At 41.9% G+C, this 21,769-nt stretch overlaps 1 protein-coding gene across 1 annotated transcript in view; it reads left to right on the top strand.

The window, feature by feature from the left end:
* Positions 1–21,769, top strand: part of UPP2 (uridine phosphorylase 2) — a 42,130-nt gene that overhangs the window by 5,505 nt on the left and 14,856 nt on the right. Inside the window, 3 exon segments of the mRNA XM_040636732.1 lie at positions 1,429–1,525; positions 15,374–15,587; positions 19,019–19,148. Of these exon segments, the coding sequence (XP_040492666.1) occupies positions 1,429–1,525; positions 15,374–15,587; positions 19,019–19,148 (441 nt within the window).

The raw sequence follows: 21,769 nt of genomic DNA, 5'->3' as shown, positions 1-21,769 counted from the left end.
CCCATTGCTTAGAGCCTTTATCATGTCAGCATTTCAGCAAATGCCCCACTTACCCATCCCAAACAGAGATAGCCTCTTATGTGTTCATTGCTTCAGGGAAGCCAAGGAGAGGGAAAGGAAAAATGATGAAGATGAAGGAAAGGGTAAAATGAAAGACTTCTCAACAAGCCCTTTCTTTGGTTACCAACATGTAATACTGACCATTCCGTGTGACTTCTCCTGGTTTGCTGAAAGACTATTCTTAATCCGACCTTTGATCCATGATTTAGGAAAAGAAAATAAAATACAAAACAAGATTGAGGAGGAAACAGTGAAAGATATTCTATTCAGTAAAAATATATTTTAGAAAGATCAAAGTATTGCAATTGCCGGATTCATACTGGGTTGAATTTGGTGTGATGCCCAAACTAGTCTTTCCTGTGGTCGTTGATAAAGTGATCATCTTAGAAGTGCTTCTTGATAAGCTCATTGGGATATACATCTTCTATGGACATTCCCTCAAATTTCCTGACCAAGGAATTATCAGACATTGGGGCAGATATCAGGGAAGACTAAAGAATAAAATTAGTGGTTGTGCTGGTTTGAGAATTTCTTCTTGAAAGAGGAAACGTGGAGTAGATCAGTGATTTTAAAAATACCAAGGTCCATATCTCCTTGACCAACTGAATCAGAATTTCTAAGGGTGAGGGCCAAGGTATCAATACCTTTTAAAGCACCCCAGGTGACTCTGAAATGTTGATGAGTTTAGAATCACTGGAGAAGATGAATGACACTCTTTCATAGAATAATGATTTATAGATTCCACTGGGAAATCTCCAGATTTTCCAAAGGAAAATCTCCCGATAGTGAAAGCAGTTTTGCAGAATAAAACAAAGTGTAAAAGGAGTTGGAAGGAGAAAGTGGATGGCAGTGTTTCTCAAACTTTAACGTGCATGGGAATGGCATTAGAGTTAGTTAAAATCAGCTTTTGATTCAGTAGGGTGGGGACTGAGATTTTATGTTTCTGACAAGCTTCCCAGGCAATGCGGATGCTGCTGCTGTTTCATTGACCACACTTCGTCTAACAAGGGACTATGGGTAAATGTCCTCTTGCCCTTCACCAAGAGAAGAAAGGAGGTGTCCTTTTGCCTTGAGGCTTTGAGGCTTGTTCTGAAGCAGGAGAGCACACTAACATCATGGAATGCTTTATTTTTGAAACCAGCTATGATCCACTAACTAATTAAGAATCTGTTACCCTAAATGTTTTTGAGGAGGAAGTTAATAGTACTTCTGTTCCACTTCCTGAACAGTTAAATTTAATTCAACAAATAGAATTTGTTAAGCCTTAGGGATTAAAAAAAGATATATGAGACAGCTTGCATGAGGGAATTCACAATCTTTCTGGGGAAACAGAAAATTAACATGTAAAATGCTAAATCAATGCTCTAGGAGTGCAGTGCGGGGAATCCATATTGACCAGGGAGGAAAGATTCTTGGAAAAGCCTTCATGGAGGAGGTGATAGCTGAATATGAAGTTGAAGAACAAGTAGGGTTCCAGTACATGCAAAATGGAAGGGAAGGGGAAGGACGCTACAGGAACAAAGGCCTAAAGCAGGGGTTCCTAACTTTCGCTGCACATCAGACCATCTGGGAAGATTTAAAAAAGTACTTTCAGAGTCTAAATTAATTGGGGCCTGAGAACCAGCATTTTTTGAAAAGCTCTCTGGTAATTAGGTTGAGGATCATTGGAGATACATAAAGACACCAGGTTTTTGTTAAGATTTTTTGAGGTATGTGGAGGGAAATGGGAGGAATGCAGAGCAAAGAAGTCCCAGATGGTTCTTGGCAAAGATGACTTGACCCACTGCGGTGTGGGGAAGAAAACTTGTTATTGCTAATGATTAAAGTACTACATAATTATTACCGAAATAACCAAAGGCTGCGGATGATGGGCTTCATAAATATGGATTAGATTGAATTAAGGTCATTCCTACAGTAGCAGTCGGCTCACTGTCTTGCATACGTGGCTAGCATTGTTTTACTGCAAGAGAGGAAGGGTTCGTGGCCCAGCCGGACTGCTGTGCAGGAGGCCTGGGCTGGGACAGTGGCTGCCGGGGAGGAAAGGAGATAGATTCAACACAGGTGGTGGAGTGAGTCCTCGATGGCAGTGCTCCTCAAAGCATGCTGCTTGGACCAGCAAAATCAGCACCAACAAGGAGCTTATCAGAAATGCAAATTCTGACACATACACCCCCAACCTGTTGAATCGGAACTTCTGGAAGAGGAGCCCATGAAGAGTCCAGTGATTTTTATGTCAGCTAAACTTTGAGAAGCACTGGTCTACAGAGCTGAAAGAGGCTACGGGACTCATAGGTGACATGCACACACACATGCAGACACAGACATACACAGAACCCTATGGAAAGCCAAGAAGGAGGCAAAGAAGTGTGCTGAGATGGAGAGACAGGAATGAGAAATGTCCCCTCAGCAGGGTGAATGGAAGAATTGCCATGGCAGCATCAGGCTGCCAGTTCAGGATGCAGTACTCATGTAATGGCAGGCGGGATTAGAGGACTGGCATGGCTAGGATGGATGGTGTGGCCAGGGTGTGCTGGGATGTCACACCCAGGATGAGTGGAAGTGAACAGATAACCACTGAATAATGCTGGGTGATGGAGTGATGGGCTGGCACTGTGAATGGCTACAAAGCCTCTGGGTGTAGTCCTTTCTTCCTGGCGAGCCTGTCTTCTTTTGGCTCCTTAGCAATTTTTCCCCATTCTCTCCTGGGGATCTGGTGGAGGAACGCTGCTGGACAAGTAGTTTCTACATTAAAAAGTCTTCCTTCTTCTCTGAACTTCTGTTTTTCAGTTTCACTTAGCTTATTACAGTAAATTTGTATTATGCTGCCACATGTTTGCTAAAATGAGGTTTTTGAACATCTTATTCCCCCTTCCCCAAGCTCTTTAGCCTTATGTCTTCTTCATGTTTTTCTTGAGCATTGCTTTTCTTGATAAGCTCTAAATCCTGTTATCCAGAACTATATACCCATTCATTCTTTCTTTGCCCCTGTTACAAGCAATTCGAAACTCTCAGGTTCCTACTCAGCTCTGTGCTTTACCCCATTATCCATTTCATTTATTTCTCACTTAAATCTTCTATTTTTTTAATGTTTTTTTATTTCATTATGTTAGTCACCATACAGTACATCTCTGGTTTTTGATGTAAAGTTCGATGATTCATTAGTTGCGTATAACACCCAGTGCACCATGCAATATGTGCCCTCCTTACTACCCATCACCAGCCCATCCCATTCCCCCACCCGCCTCCCCTCTGAAGCCCTCAGTTTGTTTCTCAGAGTCCATAGTCTCTCATGCTTCATTCCCCCTTCTGATTACCCCCCCTTTCTTTATCCCTTTCTTCTCCGACCGATCTTCCTAGTTCTTATGTTCCATAGATGAGAGAAACCATATGATAATTGTCTTTCTCTGCTTGACTTATTTCACTTAGCATTATCTCCTCCAGTGCCGTCCGTGCTGCAGCAAATGTTGAGAAATCATTCTTTTTGATAGCTGAGTAATATTCCATTGTATGTATGGACCACAACTTCTTAATCCAGTCATCTGTTGAAGGGCATCTCAGTTCCTTCCACGATTTAGCTATTGTGGACAATGCTGCCATGAACATTGGGGTGCATATGGCCCTTCTCTTCACTACGTCTGTATCTTTGGGGTAAATACCCAGTAGTGCAATGGCTGGGTCATAGGGTAGCTCAATTTTTCACTTTTTAAGGGACCTCCACACTGTTTTCCAGAGTGGCTGTACCAACCTGCATTCCCATCAACAATGTAGGAGGGATCCCTTCTCCACATCCTCTCCAGCAATTGTTGTTTCTTGCCTTGTCAATTTTTGCCATTCTAACTGGCTTAAGGTAGTATCTTAGTGTGGTTTTGATTTGAATTTCCCTGATGGCTAATGATTTTGAACATTCTTTCATGTGTCTGTTAGCCATTTGTATGTCATCATTGGAAAAGTATCTGTTCATATCTTCTGCCCATTTTATGATTTATTTGTTTCTCACGTTTTGAGTTTGAGAAGTTTTTTATAGATCTTGGATACCAGTCTTTAATCTGTAGTATCATTGCAAATATATTCTCCCATTCCGTGGGCTGCCTCTTAGTTTTCTCTGACTGTTTCCTTGGCTGTGCAGAAGCTTTTTATCTTGATGAAGCCCCACAAGTTCATTTTATCTTTTGTTTCTCTTGCCTTTGGAGATGTGTCATGAAAAAGGTTGCTGTGGCCGATGTCATAGAGGTTGCTGCCTATGTTCTCCTCTAGAATTTTGATGGATTCCTGTCTCACATCGAGGTCTTTCATCCATTTGGAGTTTATTTTTGTGTATGGTGTGAGAGAGTGGTCAAGTTTCATTCTTTTGCATGTAGCTGTTCACTTTTCCCAGCACCATTTATTGAAGAGACTGTCTTTTTTCCACCGGATGTTTTTTCCTGCTTTGTCAAAGATTAGTTGCCCAAAGAGCCGAGGGTCCATTTCTGGGTTCTCTATTCTGTTCCATTGGTCTATGTGTCTGTTTTTGTGCCAGTACCATGCTGTCTTTGTGATCACAGCTTTGTAGTACAGCTCGAAATCCGGCATTGCGATGCCCCCAGCTTTGTTTTTCCTTTTCAACAGTTCCTTGGCCTTTTCTGGTTCCATACAAATTTAAGGACTATTTGTTCCAGTTCTTTGAAAAATGTCCTTGGTATTTTGATCGGGATAGCATTGAAAGTGTAGATTGCTCTGAGTAGCATGGACATTTTAACTATGTTAATTCTTCCCGATCTATGAGCATGGAATATTTTTCCATCTTTTTGTGTCTTCTTCAATGTCTTTCAAGAGTGATTTATAGTTTCTAGAATATAGTTCCTTTACGTCTCTGGTTAAGTTAATTCCAAGGTAACGTATGGTTTTTGGTGCTATTGTAGATGGGATGAATTCCCTAATTTCTCTTTCTTCAGTCTCATTATTTGTGTATAGAAATGCAACTGATTTCTGAGCATTGATTTTGTATCCCGCCACATTACTGAATTTCTCTATAACTTCTAATAGTTTGGGAGAGATTCTTTTGGGTTTTCCATATAGAGTATCATGTCATCTGTGAAGAGACAGTTTGACTTCTTCTTTGCCGATTTGGATACCTTTATCCCGTTTGTTGTCCGATTGCTGTTGCAAGGACTTCTATTACTATGTTGAATAATAGTGGCGAGTGGGCATCCTTGTCGTTCCTGATCTTAGGGGAAAGGCTTCCAGCTTTTCCCCATTGAAATGATATTTGCTGTAGGCTTTTCATAGATGGTTTTTATGAGATTGAGGAATGTACCCTCTATCCTACACTCTGAAGGGTTTTAATCAGGAAAGGATGCTGTATTTTTGTCAAATGCTTTTCTGCATCTATTGAGAGAGTCATATGATTTTTGAATTTTTCCTTCTGGATAAAATCTAAGACACTGATAGATTTGCGAATGTTGAAACCACCTCCATCGCGAGGATGAATCCCACTTGGTCATGATGGATAATCCTTTTAATGTACTGTTGGATTCTATTGGCCAGAATCTTGTTGAGGATTTTGGCGTCCATATTCATTAGGGAAATCGGTCTGTAATTCTCCTTTTTGATGGGGTCTTTGCCTGGTTTGGGGATCAGGTAATATTGGCCTCAGAGAATGAGTTTGTAGACTTTCCTTCTGTTTCTATTTTTGAAATAGCTTTAGGAGAATAGGTATTATTTCTTCTTTGAATGTTTGGTAGAATTCCCCAGGAAAACCGTCCGGGCCTGGAGTTTTGTTATTTGGAAGGTTGTTTATCACTGACTCAATTTCTTCATAATTAATTGGCCTGTTTAAGGAATCAATTTCTTCCGGTTTCAATCTTGGTAGTTTATAAGTTTCCAGGAAGGATTCCATCTCTTCCAGATTGCTTAGTTTATTGGCATATAGCTGTTGATAAAAATTTCTAATGATCCTTCCAATTTCAATGGTGCTTTCGTCGTGACCTCTCCTTTTCATTCATAATTTTAATAATCTGGGTCCTTTCTCTTTTCTTTTGGATAAGTCTTGCCAGTGGTCTGTCAATTTTTGATTCTCTCAAAGAACCAGCTTCTAGTCCTGTTGATCTGCTCTACTGTACTTCTGGTTTCTGCTTGATTTCAGCTCTAATTTTGTCAACTGCTTCCTCGTCGTGGATTAGGCCTGTCCCTCTGTTGCTGTTCCAGCTTCTTGAGGTGAGAATATAAAAACTGCATTTTAGATTTTTCTATTCTTTTGAGTGAGGCTTGGATGGCTATGTATTTCCCCCTTAGGACTGCCTTTGCAGTATCCCATGAGTTTTGGACTGTTGTATTTTCATTCTCATTGGTCTCCATAAATTGTTTAAATTGATTTTTTGATTTCCTGGTTTTCGAGTCATTCCTGAGCAGGATGGTTCTTAGTCTCCAAGTGTTTGAGTTTCTTCCAAATTTTTCCTTGTGGTTGAGTTCCAATTTCAGAGCGTTGTGGTCTGAGAATATGCAGGGGAATTTCAATCTTTTGGTATCGGCTGAGACCTGTTTTGTGTCCCAGAACATGGTCTATTCTTGAGAAGTGTTCCATGGGCATTAGAATAGAATGAGTATTCTTTGGTTCTGGGGTGTAGTGTTCTATATATATCTATGAGGTCCAACTCGGCGAGTATGGCATTCAAAGCCTTTGATTCTTTTGCTTAGTTTTTGCCAGGGTGTTCTGTCTATTTCTGAGAGTGGAGTGTTGAGGTCCCCTACTATTAATGTATTTTTATTTATATGTCTCTTTATTCTGGTTAAGAGTTGGTTTGTGTATCTTGCTGCTTCTCCCCTGTTGGGGAGCATATATATTATAATTGTCATATCCACTTGTTGAATACTTCCCTTAAGAATAATATAGTGCCCTTCTGCATCTCTATCTATAGTCTGTAGTTTAAAAATCCAATTTATCTGATATGAGAATTGCTACTAGCTTTCTTTTGAGGTCCATTTGCGTGAAAGATGGTACTCCATCCCCTTACTCTCAGTCTGAATGCATCTTTGGGTTTGAAATGAGTCTCTTGTAGACAGCAAATGGATGGGTCATTTCTTTTTATCCAATCTGCAACCCTGTGGCGCTTTATGGGATGGTTCAAACCATTTACATTAAGACTGATTACTGAGAGATATGATTTTAATGTTGCCATGTTGCCAGTAAAGTCTTTGTTTGTATTGGCTGTGACTTTCTGTTCTGTATCACTCTTGGGGCCCTTTTACTTTTATAGAACCCCCCGTAATATCTCCTGTAGGGCTGGTTTCATGGTTACAAAATTGGTTAGTGACTGGCGATTCTGAAATGTCTTTATTTCTCCATCAATTCTGAATGAGAGCCTTGCTGGATAAAGGATCCTTGGCTGCATGTTTTTCTCTGAAAGAGCTTTAAATATGCTCCCCCAACCCTTTCTCTCATTCCAGGTCTGTGTAGACAGGTCTGACGTAATTCTGATGCTTTTGCCTTGGTACGTGAGAAATTTCTTTGCCCTGGCCGCTTTCAATACTGTATCTTTGCATGTAATATTTGCGAATTGCACTATGATGTGACGTGGCGTAGGTTTGTTGTGGTTGAGCTTGGGAGGGGTCCTCTCTGCCTCTTGGACACGAATGCTTGTTTCTTTTGCTAGATTAGGGAAGTTTTCAGCTACAATTTGTTCAAATATCTCTTCTAGATCTCTGTTTTACTCCACCCCCTCGGGGATGCCGATGATTCTGACACTGGAACGTTTCATTGAGTCAGTAATCTCCCGTAACCTACATTCTTGAAATTGGATTTTTTTGAGCCCAGTTTCTATTTTAGCTTTCTCTTCTACCAACCCATCCTCCAATTCGCTGATACGTTCTTCTGCCTCATTCACCGTGGCCATCAGAGCCTCTAGTTTTGACTGCATTTGGCTCATAGAATTTTTAATTTCTGCCAGATTCGCTCTCATTTCCACCCTTAGAGATTCTATATTTTCATTAACATTTTAGTTAATACTTTTTTCAAGTCTACACATCATCTTGACCATTGTTACTCTGAATTCCATTTCTGATAATTTGGTTATATCCATATCCATTAGTTCTGTGGCAGAGGCCACAGACTCATTGTCTTTTCTTTGCTGGGGGGGATTTCTCCTTCTCGTCATTCTGATGAGGAGAGGTTGCGGGGTTGTCTAGAGCCCAAATTATTGACCAGGACCCAGGCTATGCGCCCTTGTTTTATAGGGATCTTAGGGATGTGGGCTTCTTGATTTTTCAGCCTGCCTTCTGGGGGAGGGGCCTGCCACACCGATACTCAGGCAACCCTGTTTGGGTAGAGTCTCCTTGTCCCCTGCGAAGGGGGATGGGGATGGGCACCCTGTGAGCCCATATTTCCAGGCTTTTGTTCTCTGGAGGCTTTCCCTGGTGGTTTGCTGTGCCTCTTCTGAGAGTCAGAGCAGCAGTGGCCGAATCTTAGCCTCTGTCTCAGAACAGAGGGATTGCCGACCGTTCTCCACTGATGTTCTGGCCACTTTAACTCTGTTTCTGTTGGTGCTGCTCAACCCTGCAGTGTCCCGGATGTGCGCCCCACACCCGGCATCCCAGCCCTCACTTCCAGGGCCGGCGCATCTCTGTCCATTGCGTTTGTAGCACCGCCAGCCACCCCACACGCTCCGGAGCTCCCGGTCTCAGTCTGGTTCCAGTGAGCACACCGGAGCTCCGTTTCAGTCTGGTGGCGTGTGCTCCCGGCTCACGGTCTCAGTCTGCTCTCTCGCGGGTGCCAGTCCACGAGTCCACCTGCTCCCCCGTGCAGGTGGCTATCTCTTCTCAGCGCCCAAACATGGCGGCTCCCTCCCCCTTCCGTTTATCTTCTGATATCTGTGCGGGGTTTCACGGCTCCCCGCTTCGTACCTCAATACTCAGCGCTGGAGATATTCATTTGTAGAGATCCAGATGTAGCTTCCTGCGTCTCAGGCTGATTCCGTGGATGTTCAGGCTGGTCTGGTACCTATCCAGCTCGACTCAGGGGACCGGCTGAAAAAGGGGTCCCCCACTCCTCCACCATCTTAACTCCTCCTCTCTGGACTCTGGTGTATTTTGGGTTCAATTGTAGAAAAGCTTGAGAAAGGACTTGAGTACAGATACTTTATTTGGGAAATAATCCTTAGCAAGTTACTGGAAGCTTTCCTCTATTACCCAGGATGCTTTCAGACTTCAAGTTTCCACTTCGATTTAGGAGTAGGGTCTTAACAGAATTTGTGCCATGAATGATGGAATCCTTTGTCTCTGACCAAGGAGTTTCATGTCTTCTTCCAACATTCTCTCTTTCCTGAGTGGCAAGATGATAAGCCGTCTGCCTGGAGGCCAGCCAGGAGGAAGCTGCAGCCAGCTCGCGGGAAGGTCAGAGGCCAGTAGTGGTTTTTGAACATCTTATTCCCCCTTCCCCAAGCTCTTTAGCCTCATGTCTTCTTCATGTTTTTCTTGAGCATTCCTTTTCTTGATAAGCTCTAAATCTTGTTATCCAGAACTATATACCCATTCATTCTTTCTTTGCCCCTGTTACAACCAAATCCAAACTCTCAGGTTCCTATTCAGCTCTGTGCTTTACCCCATTATCCATTTCATTTATTTCTCACTGAAATCTTCTAATGGGACAAAATTCATTTCTAAGTATGTTGACAAAACTAAAAACCTCTTATTGGTCAGGTAGGCTAATGCTGTTTAAAATGTCAGTGGCTTCAGGGGCGCCTGGGTGGCTCAGCTGGTTAGGCATCTGACTCTTGATTTTTGGCTCAGGTTGTGATTTCTGGGTCATGGGATAGAGCCCCATGTTGGGCTCTGCACTCAACACGGAGTCTGCTTGAGATTCTCTCTCCCTCTGCTCCTCCCGCTGTTCACTGGCTCTCTCTCTCTCAAGTAAATAAAATAAAATTAAAAAATCAGTGGCTTCTTTCTCAATCTAAAGCAGTGATGAAGTAAAGGGAGGTGTCTACTCTGCAGCCATTTGAGATCCAGGGCCTTCCATCTCCTGCATTTGACCAGAAGGCAAGGGATTGAGTGAGATACTGGTTTTTAGGAGCCAGGCCTAGAAGTAGGTGTGTCATTTCCCCCCACATTCCATTGGCCAGAACTCAGTCAGATGGCCTCAACTTACGTCAAGGAAGTTGGGAATATGGTCAAGCAATGCCCCCAAGAGGAAAAAGAGTTAGGGTTTAATGAACACACTTTGCCGCACCCTACTTTTTCATGTCAGTCTCTTTGAAGCTGGTATCTGTCAAATTCTGCATGTTGGGAGGTGTAATAATGAGAGCTCGTTAGTCTCTGTTTCCTATACATCAGGTATGTCACAAACACTATCTAAGGCCTTAGGGCATCTTGCAAAGCAGTTACTATTTTCACTCTGCCTATTTTACAGATGAGGAAACTAAAGAACCAAGATAAAGTAACTTATCCCAGAACCCAGGCAGTCTGACTCCAGAGCCCAGTAGCTTATATTACACAGTCCCCATGCAAAGAAAGAAAATGACCACTAGGGCCAGACAGAACTGGAGAAATGACTCTTCTATAATCCACTGGTTGTATAATCTTGCACGAGTTTCTCAACTTCTGTAAGCTTCGGCCTCATTTGAAATTGGATTACGAGTATTGTTTACTTAATAGAATGGATATAAGATTAACATGCAACCTACCAGCAATACTTGAGGATGTAGAGGTAAAACTATTTCTAACTTTGGGAAAAACAATTGAGTTTCCTCTGCTGCTGTTTATTATTTTCCTAACATAAAGTTTATACTTTCACCTGGAGAAATGTCAGCAATCCCAATAGGAACCCAAGCTATGTTCATACTCTGAAACCATTTAGAATGTACACATCATGAGCAATTGTTTCCACCCCAACAAGACATAAAGTGTCCCAAACTAAATTGAGTACAAACATGATTATTTGGCTGCTCTGGTCCCTAGAGATAAATATAATTTTATTGACAATACTGCTGGGTGTTCAGCATTCATTATGATTCAGTTCACTGTTTAATATCTACATTCAGACCTGCGCCTCACTAATTCTCATTTTATTAAATCAGAAAATAACTCAACAAAACTAACAATACTATCTTATTCCACTTCTTGACAGTAACCATTATCCAATATTTCATATTATTAAGATTTGTATTATTTCATAAGAAATATTATGAAAAAATTGTTTATGGAATACTGTTAGGAAAATTGTACTTCTGTATTCACTTTGTCATATATGTATATTTTTAAATTATAAAATCAACTCTTGTTCATTATTTAAAATTGAGAAAATACAAAAAAGAACAAAATACACATTAAAAAAAGTCCTATCGAAACACAGACACCAACAATTTCTTTTCTTCCAATCCTTTTTAATAAATAAATTTTAAAATAGTTGGAATTATATAGCTTTGTATTCTGCATTTTTCACTTAACTTTTTGTCACTAACATTTCCCCATACTATGACATTTTCTTTGCAATAAGGTGCGTATGGATGTCAAGTGGCTGTGCCATCTATTCTCTAGCCTATTGTGGACTTTTATGTTGAAGTATTTTCTATTATAAACAGCACTCAAATGGATATTTTTGTACCTAAAGATTTTTCACATTACTTAGGATGATTCACAGAAATGGTCAAGGGAATACATTTTTTAAAGAACTTTTGTTTTCCAAAAGCTCTGCCCTTATTCATAGTCCCGCAAGTTGCACAGTTTTCTTTTTTTCCTTTTCTCTTATTGTTATTATTTTAATTCTTTGTTGATTGAAGTAGAGTTGACACGCAGTGTCCATTAGTTTCAAGTGTAGCACAGCCTCAGGTTTCAACAAGTCTATAGGTTATGCTGGGCTCACACAAGTGAGAATTGCGTGAGAACGATCTGTGAGAAGTGTGCAGTGTTCATCTGACTTGTGTTCACTTCTTTAGCAGTGAAAGGAACAAAAGTCAAAGCTCTTACATTCACTACCTTGCTAAGTGTTCATATTAGGTCTTGTAGGTGGATTTAGCAGATATTAATTTCCTCCATAAAACAAGGCAATTGTTCTGAAAGGTTAAAGGAGGTAAATAAGTCACACCATATAGGGGCAAAGCTAGGACTTGGACCCAGTGCCCCCAAGTCCCATTTCCAGGCTTCTTGCCCACGACACCAGGTACATTCTTTGAGTCACAGTAACTGAGAATAGTCCATTAAATGGGAGGGGGTATTGAAGAAAGGGAGGATGAAGAGGAAGAGGTTAGCTAGAGGAAGAAAAAGAAGGTGAAGAAAAGAAGATGAAGGAAGAAGAAGGAAGGGAGCCAGGGAGGGAGGAAGAAAAAAAATTTTTTTATGGTCATTAATAGTAGGTGCTAAATTGCTTGCCATCTCTCCAAGGGCACCTGTAATAGGCATAACACAACTAGTAAGGAAAAAGGTGGGATTAAACCTCAAGTTTCTCTGATAAAAAACGTGATGGCGCTGTCTTTATTTGAAAGAAAAATTTGGTATTCTAAAGGTTAATTTCTGGGAAATCATTGGGATAGAAAGCTTTGTCTTAGACATGAAGATTACAACACTCACACCGCTCTCTTGCTCTCTCTCTCTCTCTCTCTCACACACACACAGTTGTCTCATCTTTGTTACAATCCCAGGAATCAGGCCTTAACCTTTCTACCCAAATAGATCTTCATTCGCACTCATTCCCATACTCTGTCTGTCGTAACCACTGTGCAACCTTATAAACTCACACCTACTTGCTTATGGACCTCTTCTGTAGATTCTCTTTTGGATAAAACAAAAACAAAAATAAAAACATGCTCTGGTTTAGAACCTATGTGGTTCCACCAGAGAACAACTCTTACTGATTGGGCCATTTTGATGGATAGAAGGTAAAAATGTGTGTGTGTGTGTGTGTGTGTGTGTGTGTGTATGTGTGGACTGGGGAGCAGGTAATGTAGTGCCATGTGATCAGAACTGGCTGTTTAACCTATAGCAGGATTCTTTAGAGGCAGCTGGCAAAGTCTGTTTTACACATACAGAAGTTTTTCTCGGAAACTTGCCTTCTTCCAGCCACATTTTTATCTTTGAATGAGAGCATGCTAGGTTCCATCTCTTGACTCCCTCAAATCCCAGGGCAGCAGTTCTAGCTAAGAAGAGAGGATAAAATCCATCAGTGCCTGAAAATTCAGCCTTGTCTTCATAGAGATGGTAATCATTATTAATAGTATTATCTACAAAGGAAAGGAGAACTCTGGGTGTGTAAAATTTAAATCTTAAAGATTCTGATGATCATTCTTATTTCCTTCATTTCCTTGTTTACTAGATTTAAAAGGGTTTGCTAGCTTCTGCTGAAAAATATTAGTTGCCTAACACAATGTAAGTTTATTTCTTACTCACATTGAGTATAAAGTGGCTTTCCTCCAACCGGTGATTCAGGGTCTCAGGCTCTTTCCATCTTGTTCTATCACCTTCAAGGAGTGGCTTATGAAGTTTCTGTGGGTGTCAACACCCATCCAGCAGACAGAAGAAGACATTCTATTGTAGCACCCATGGGAGATTTCTATAGGCTAGTACTGGAAGTGGCACCCATCAAATGTGTTCATATGCTAGTTGCTGAAATTCAGGCATATGGCTTCATCCAGCTGGAAAGGGGGATGGAAAGTTGAATTGAGTCGTGTACCTGGAAAGAAAGGAAATAGCTGTGGTGAACAGCTAATCAGTCTTTATCAAACTGACTAGAAATAGGACCAGATTAATGCACTATGGAAAACATGGCAAAATTAAGTCCTTTAGGACACTGGATAAATTTGAAAGTGAGTTCATTCTGGCAGTCATTACTCAAAGTCCGTAACATATTTTGGTAATTCTTCAGAAGGACTCCTTCCTGATGCATTTCTATCTTCTTTGATAAAACCAGGGAAAATGATAATTTTGTTTGGGACATAAAACACAGAAAGTGCCACTTAAGGTCAATGTTGGTTGGTGGTCTTCAGCCATATTTTACTTCTCATTAAAGCAGCCAGACTGGAAATTGTGTCTAGGGGTGATATTTAGTAAGTCTGAGTTAGGAGTAAGTCCTCAAGAATGAAAATGTTTCTGTCTATACATATTATCTCTGTGTCTCCAGAAACATTCAGAAATTCCTGTTGATTACAGCAGTGTCTATAGTTCAAAGAAGAATTCAAACCACAAGCTATTCTAACATCTGTTTTGGTTTTATGGTCAATCTGTATAGTTGTAATTTACATTCACTGGCACCACACAATGAAGTTATTTTCAAACTACTGTATTTTGTAAAAAGAAAACAACAACAAAAATGACCTCTTTGTACTTAGATGTTGAGCCAAGTCCTAACTATCCGTACCAACAGAGGGAAAAATGTCATGAATGATCAATAATAACTTAAGAACTCACCTTAGACCACAATCTTACCCTCTTTGCTACCCAGCCTTTATGGCTAACTTGCATTGCAGTTCATTACCAACCTTAGACCCATCAGAGAAATCCATAAGATGGCACAGAAAAGACAATAATGAGGGTAAGAGAAGCAGAGACCTTGGATAAAGGGATAATTACATCCTATATTTGAAAATGAGTGTGGAACAGGAATTAATGTTAAATGAAAACAGAACGCGTCATGTACTCAGACCACCCAGTAGTCCTAGTAAATCATTTGTGGATGGGGCGCCTACACTATAACCTCAGTTGGGTATTTCCTTGGACAGATATTCTTCATCGCTGGGAGGAAGCTCACCAGCACTCCTTCTGCTCCTCTGCCTAATGCTGCCCACAGCAGTTAGGCACCACCAACTGCCTTTTCCTTACTGGATTTAAACCAGCTTCATTGGTACTAAGTTCTGCAAATACAGAAACAATAAGCAAGCTCAAAAGTAAGGCCAGGAAATTGCTTTATCCTGTGAAAAATAGTAGTTGCCATTGGTTGAACACTCAGAAGTTTCCTGGCTTTGTGCAATGTCCTCTGCCATATTTGATCCCATTTTACCCTTACCAAACCCTCTGAAGGGTTCTGCATGTTTTCTACCTCGGGACAATGATACGAGTCACCTAGAGATTATGCGGGTGACACTAGGCAAGTCACTTAATCAGCAATAGGGTCGGGGTGCAAAGCCAGGTTTATCTCACCTGAAAGGGCAGGCCCTTAAACACTACATTCCTCGTGGTGGACCTTGACTTGGACCTTCTTCACACTCTGTGCACCTCACTGCTTAGCTTAGATTTCCAAATGGCTTTGCTCCCGGTGCCCTTCTATGGGCTGTCCTTCCTTGGGTCTCTGACATCGCGGCTGCTCTTCTACTCCCCTCCTGCCTCCTGGTGCTCACCGGGCTGCCCGTGCCGTTAGGCTGCCGCCCTCCTGCCTCTGGTCTCCGCCTCACTCATCCCCGAGGCTGGCACGCCCCGGATAGCCTGTCGCATCAGCAACTACCAGACAGTTTCATCACCACGTTTTATTAGATTTGACACCCTCGACTGCAACACCTATGATGATGTCAGAGATGCTAAAATGGGAACAGAACAAAAACAAAACAGATCGTTGGAACTGATGAAGTGGTATGGTGAGATTTCTAGTCTACACCATAAGGCTTATTCCACAAGAATTTCTTCTGAAAGAGAAGTTGGAAACTCTTGATATGATTCCTTTAAAGCTTTAAGTGAACGTAGCACATTTTACAATGAAAACTAATGTTTGGGAATGTGGAATGAGAAGACTTATCTAAAACTCACAGTCCTTTTTTTCCACATGTCACTTACATTCCGTGTCCATGGTAAGCACGTGGCCTGCTCATGCACCCAAGGGAGCTGTCCGTATCAGCTCAAGAGGCTGGGGGATGTTCGCTGCAGACAGGAACACTGGGAAACACCTACTTCAACGAAATCAACACCGACTTGGATTTTGTGATTATCTTTTTCTTTACTAATTAAGTGCATCAAACTCTGCGTCTGGTTGCCTTATTTACAGGTCAATGATGCCGGTGAGCTAACTCATGAACGTAACGTCTACAGCGTGTATTCACACCCTTAAGTAAATTACTGAAAAAATGAAATAAAAACATCAAAGTCGAAAGCTGACCCTTGGTTCTTAGCCCCGTGATAAGGCAGGTAATTGTTTATTTTTAGCAACAGTTTGTCTGCATCGGAGCCCCGATACAATGAAAGAGTTTGCAGCGTTTATGGACAGGGAGCTGGTGGAGGACAGCAGAGAGGACGTAAAGGATGTGTGAGCTGGGACAGACAGATATCGCACTCACAAAACGGATCCTGTGTCCTCCATGGGTCTAAGTACTCAACGGTTGCCCTTCAGGTAGTTATCACAAGCTAGCAGAAAAAGATGGGAAATTCTGAATACAGGTGTTCTTTCTCCTCGCCTGCTTTGCGTTTTCACACAATTAAATTAAGTGCCCAGGTGTGGCATTCATTGTTAGAAAAAGTCCTCGGGGCAGAACATGGCAGAACATGGTGTCACTTTAGCTTACTTTATTAGTTACCACTTAGCTATTCAAGTTAGGAAAAAACCCTCAAAGCACACCTCCTCTCTTTAGTTTATAACTGATTAAGCCAGCAGCAATTTTCTCTCCTCTGCCTCTTATACAGCTTTGGGAATGTTGAGCTTTTTGTACACAGGGGCCAATTTTCAGGGTTGTCAAAGCCTGCTGTTTAACACTATAATCAGCTCGCTGAAAAGCTGCTAATGCGTTTCCACAAGCGCTTGTGAACTGCTTCCTGCATTTGGACTGTGTTAACAGCTCTGGACACACACGGCGTCCTAAGACAAAATGAAAGCGGAATGATTTGCAGTTTTAGGGAACACATAGACCATTTCCCTCTTGGACTCAGGGGAGCACCCCCATAAGGAGAGTGTGTACACGTGAGCACCCAGCAGGCCTGTCTAGGTCTGTCTCTCTGCCACAGGGCTGAATTCTGAAACAATAGCTCTGGGTCTGTCGTGTGTCTGGACACTGCAGCCCTCCTAAGGGGCACAGCCAGGCTTGCCAGAAGACAGGGGAAGGGTTCACTGCAGACGTGTGACACTTCTAAGCCGCTGGATTACCTGTGGCTCCCGCACCAGAGAACAGCCCTCGTCCGTCAATCACCTGCTAGCACCTGCTGATGGGAGGACGGATGAGCGCGGATGGAAGCCTGGGTGAAAGAAGGGACGATTATGTAACACCAGCTGGGCAGTTAAGCTGATCTCCCCTCTGGGCCAAGAAGGCCTCACACCTGCTTTTGGAGCTCAGATGGGGGAATCCATTCATTTAGTCATTTGCTCATTCAACAATTATAGAATGTCTACATTAGAAGGAAGCTGAGTGTTCTCCGATCTTGGCAAATTTTGTTTTACTAATCTTCGCTTGACTTTTAGACTACAGCTGTTTGTCCCTTTTTGCACAGTAAATGGGTAAGGACAAAAAAGCTAATGTTTACATAGATAGGAAACTATCATAAACAAGCAGTAAAACTTCAGAGTAAGAAATAAAAACAGCACTAGACTGATCCTACTGTCCTGTCTGGGAAAAAGACCTGAAATATGTATCAAATCTAGGGGTCAGCCGAATAAGAGCAGCCTTCACTAGGCAGACAGAGATTTCCAATTGGGACCCCTTCTGTAAAAATTCTTTCCAGCAGCTGCTGAGGGTGTGTATGTGTGTGTGTGTGTGAGAGAGAGAGAGCGCAAGAGAGAGAGAAAGACTTTAGCAAGAATATATAAGCCCATTTGTCATTTTATCATGTTGCATAATAAGTGATAATCATAAACCTGTCAAATATCTGATTTAGAAGGAACCTAATAGATCAAATAATAGTTCATTCTCTTAATTTATAGTTGAGGAAAACGAGATTTAGAGAGTCTACTCATTAGTGGCAGAGCCAGTGCCAAAGCCCAGACTTGTTAATCTTGGACATACAAATTAATACAGGTTTGATTCATGTCTCCAGAAGGCTTGCAGTGCATTTGGAAGTCAGGACATGTTCAATGGGAACCAAAAATGGGGAACCCAGAGGTTCAAACTTTCCATAGTTTAATATTCTTGGTGGTGAAAGGGAGAGAACTCAGCTGAGCACATCACGGTCATGGGTACAATGGGTTTCCAGATTTGTTAGTGAGAGAATTTGTGGCAGGCATCCCCTAATTGCCAAGATGCCCCTGGTGCTTTTCCACATGCAAACTCTTTGTGCCCAAGAGGAGAACACAGTGAAGAACACATTTGACCCTCTAATGTTATGCTAGGAATGAAATAGCCACCAATTCAAAACTCAGTCCCAGTGACTACAAATTCCAGCACAGAGGATCTTTCCGGAGAGTTATTAGAACGTATTGCAACTACCAGGAGTTACTCAATCCTCTAACCTGTATTGACCCCTATTCTGGTGATACTGACTTTATGGTAGCGAATGCTGAGGAAAATAGGGGTTATGGTCATGAAGTATAGCAGCATAAGGTCAACTATGCTCCGAAGGGTCAGGCGCGGATGTAGCCCACACCTCTACCTTCATACCTCTCAGGGCTCTCACGGAATTAGCAGCAAATGAACAAGGCCCCACGAGTGCAATGAAATGGATTTAGTATTTCATTTAGTACAGTGGAAGAGGACTAATTACATGGCAGCCAAATTTATATTTCCTCCGAATCAAGTCAATCTTGCAAAAAGCTCTTTTTCAAAGGCTCACTGTTCAGAGCCCAGCGGGGCGATGAGAAATGGCCGTGCCCCGACGCACCAGTACACCATGCCATCCCCACCTTCTGCTCTTGACAATGAGGGCTGAACTCAGCGTAACTGGCAGGGAGATGTCTGTCTGATTCTCACAGATGGACACATCTATCAGCATGTCAGGTAGGCGTCAGTTAGAGCTGACTTACGTTTTCCTCAGCTTTGGCAAAGTCAGAATGATTATGTAAATTTATCTGAGGGCTGTTAACTTGTAATGAAGGAAGAAAATATGTCCTGTGCATGTACCAGTTTGCAAGATGTATAATGACTTTCTCTTTTCTCTCAACAGCATGGCATTGGCATTCCCTCCATTTCTATTATGCTTATGCTTCATGAACTCATCAAATTACTGCACCATGCCTGGTGCTGTGATGTTACCATTATCAGAATTGGGACATCAGGGAGAATAGGTGAGATGGGCTGATTTCTATTATTAAAGCCAAGTGATTGTTCCGTAGAGGGGAGCTGCCAAGATACGGCAACATACTCAGAGCCCAGCAGATACCCAGATGGGCTAGAAAGTGTCAGGAGGCTGGGCTTGAGGAAATTTAAAGAAATTTAAATTTAAAGAAAATTAAAGAAATCTAAAGAAATATTTCCTTTTTATCTTCCTCTTTTCTTCCTCCATGGAAACCTGGCATGAGAGATCACACTGAGCATTGCCCAGATGGACCTAGGTATTCTTAAGGGGAAGAATTGCTGGCGAATATGTATGAGGATAAGTATAAGTTTTGAGTATAGTGTGAGTAAATTTTGAGGCTAAGGAATTTTATAAGTGACAGAAATAAGTGCTTGGAGGGAAAAATTAATCACCAAGATTTGCCTCGTTTGTCAGCTAAGGAAGCAGACTTCAGAGCTCTTAGGAAAACTTTGTTTTAGCTCACATCAGTGACTACACCCCTTTACTTGGCTGGGTCTTTTTCCTCATCCACACACCAGAAGAGATCAGGCTGGGTTTTTAGCGAAGGGCCAGGTGATGCTTCCTAAGGTTTGGCCAGCCCCCCCACTTCCTCCTTGGCTGGTCAGGGGCTGTGTCTCTGCTTCTACACTGGGCTGACGCCAGGTTCTGAGGAAACCCCCTTCTTTTCCAGTCTTTTCTCCAGGAGCAGACCTTGGGAGGAGGTGATTTTACTGTGTCACCAAATGCAAATACAGACAGGACACTGTAACTGAGAAGGTTTGGTTGACAGAGTGACAGGACTGCATGGGAATTGTCAAACAGGCTGTGATTTTGTTCTCAGAATTACCCAGTTTTGGAATAAGTGTGGACCTTAGGAAACCCTGGACAAGGAGTTAGAGAAGTAACTTTCCAGTAGCACAGAGGCACAGGTGGCTGAGCCATGCTTCACTAGAAACAGACATGTTCATAAAGATGATGCCCTTTCCACCCCTTGACCTTGTACAGGCTCACGTCCAGCCACAGCCCTCACGGGTGGGATAAAGAACATCTGTGGTTGCCCATCCAGAAAGAGAAGGAGAATGTTAGCAATCACTTCAAAATCAGGCATCCTTCTGGATTGTTGTTCATCCAGTGTTACCCCCAAATAATCAGTAGTAGGTAACAGTGCATTTGGGGATGAAATGGGTAATATTGTTATTAGGATTGCTTCTAATTCGGGGTTATGGGCTACAAGAACCCGTCTGCATAGCCCCTGCCCATGCAATGTACCGTCCTTGCTGTTGTGGCTGCCACTTGACACAAACAAGTGCCCAGCATGTGCAAGGCCCTTTGCTGACCATCCAGCTCATGGCTCCTAGTTCTTTCGTTTTATGGCCACACCATACATCCAGCCCATAGGCTGTACCTGTATCACAGTGAAGGTCTGTGAATGGTTGGAAATGAAACCACTCTGCTGTTGTGGATACTTTCATTCTGAAGCTTTGTCCTCATTAAGAACTGGTAGCTTAGGGTGTGAGCGTTTGTTTTGTTTTAAGCAGCATTGCATTCAGAGACGAAGGGGGTAAAACTCATTCCTTTGCTGATGTTCCCACTCTTTAGATGAGCCGACAAAACTTGATGAGGATAAAATACCCGATTAAATGGTACTTTGACCTTTGAGAGACTTTAACTGGATATAAATATTCTAACATAGCTAAATCTTAGGATGGCAGGTGAATAATATCACTTTTGATGCCCACATTTTCAAATTCCATCTCAATCACTTTCCTGTTCTTAGAATATCGTGAATAATTCAAGGAGCCACTTGTTTGACTTATTTTTGACTTATTTTAAAAGTGTCTGACCCACCAAAGCTCTTTCGTCATGGGTCTCTCCCTGGACCTTCTACATTAATCCCATGTTGATCAGTATTGGAATTTATAAAAACCGGGAAGGATATGGCTGTGCTCTGTGGCAGGGGTTGATAAACTTCTTTTGTCAAGGGCTTTGGAGATCATATGATTTCCGTTGCAAAACTCAACACTGCCATTGTGGTGTGTAAGCAACCAGAGATAATATGTAAATGAATGAATGTGGCTGTGCTGCAATAAAACTTTAGTTATAAAGACAAACTGAATTTGGCCCATGGACTGTAGTTAGCAGATCTCTGCTCTATGGCGTCTCTATGGAAGCATTCGCTCATTGAACAAATTTTTAGTGAGTACCTATAATGTAATAGGCATAATGGTAGGCTTGCAGGGACATCAGGAAACAGACATTGCTCTTACCTTTAAAGAGCTCATGTGTTATCTGGGCAATAGACAAGCAATGAGTAATTACAAAGTATAATAAATGTTAAGACACAGAGAGTCTAGGGCACCCTCAATATATGTCCCCTTATCCAGGCTCTAAACAGAAATCAGAATGGATCAAACCTAGATCAAAAGCTGGGCTGGGGAAATTTAAGGTAACCTATCCAGGATTGCTTTTTATTTTTCCCCCCTCCACAATTCAGTTTTGAAAGAAGTGACTAATGTGCATACGTGAAGAATGAGTTGGAGGTAGTCTGATGAAAGAGCGTGGGGGAGGACAAGAGAGCATTGCAGGCGGGGAGAGTAAGAGTTGGCAGAAAATAGTTTCTCAGGTGCCTGAG

Source organism: Ursus maritimus, unplaced genomic scaffold, assembly GCF_017311325.1.
Source record: "Ursus maritimus isolate PB19 unplaced genomic scaffold, ASM1731132v1 scaffold_1, whole genome shotgun sequence".
NCBI classification, from domain to species: Eukaryota; Metazoa; Chordata; class Mammalia; order Carnivora; family Ursidae; genus Ursus; species Ursus maritimus.
Note: the sequence above shows the minus strand (reverse complement) of the source record. Positions and strands in the feature narration are given on the sequence as shown.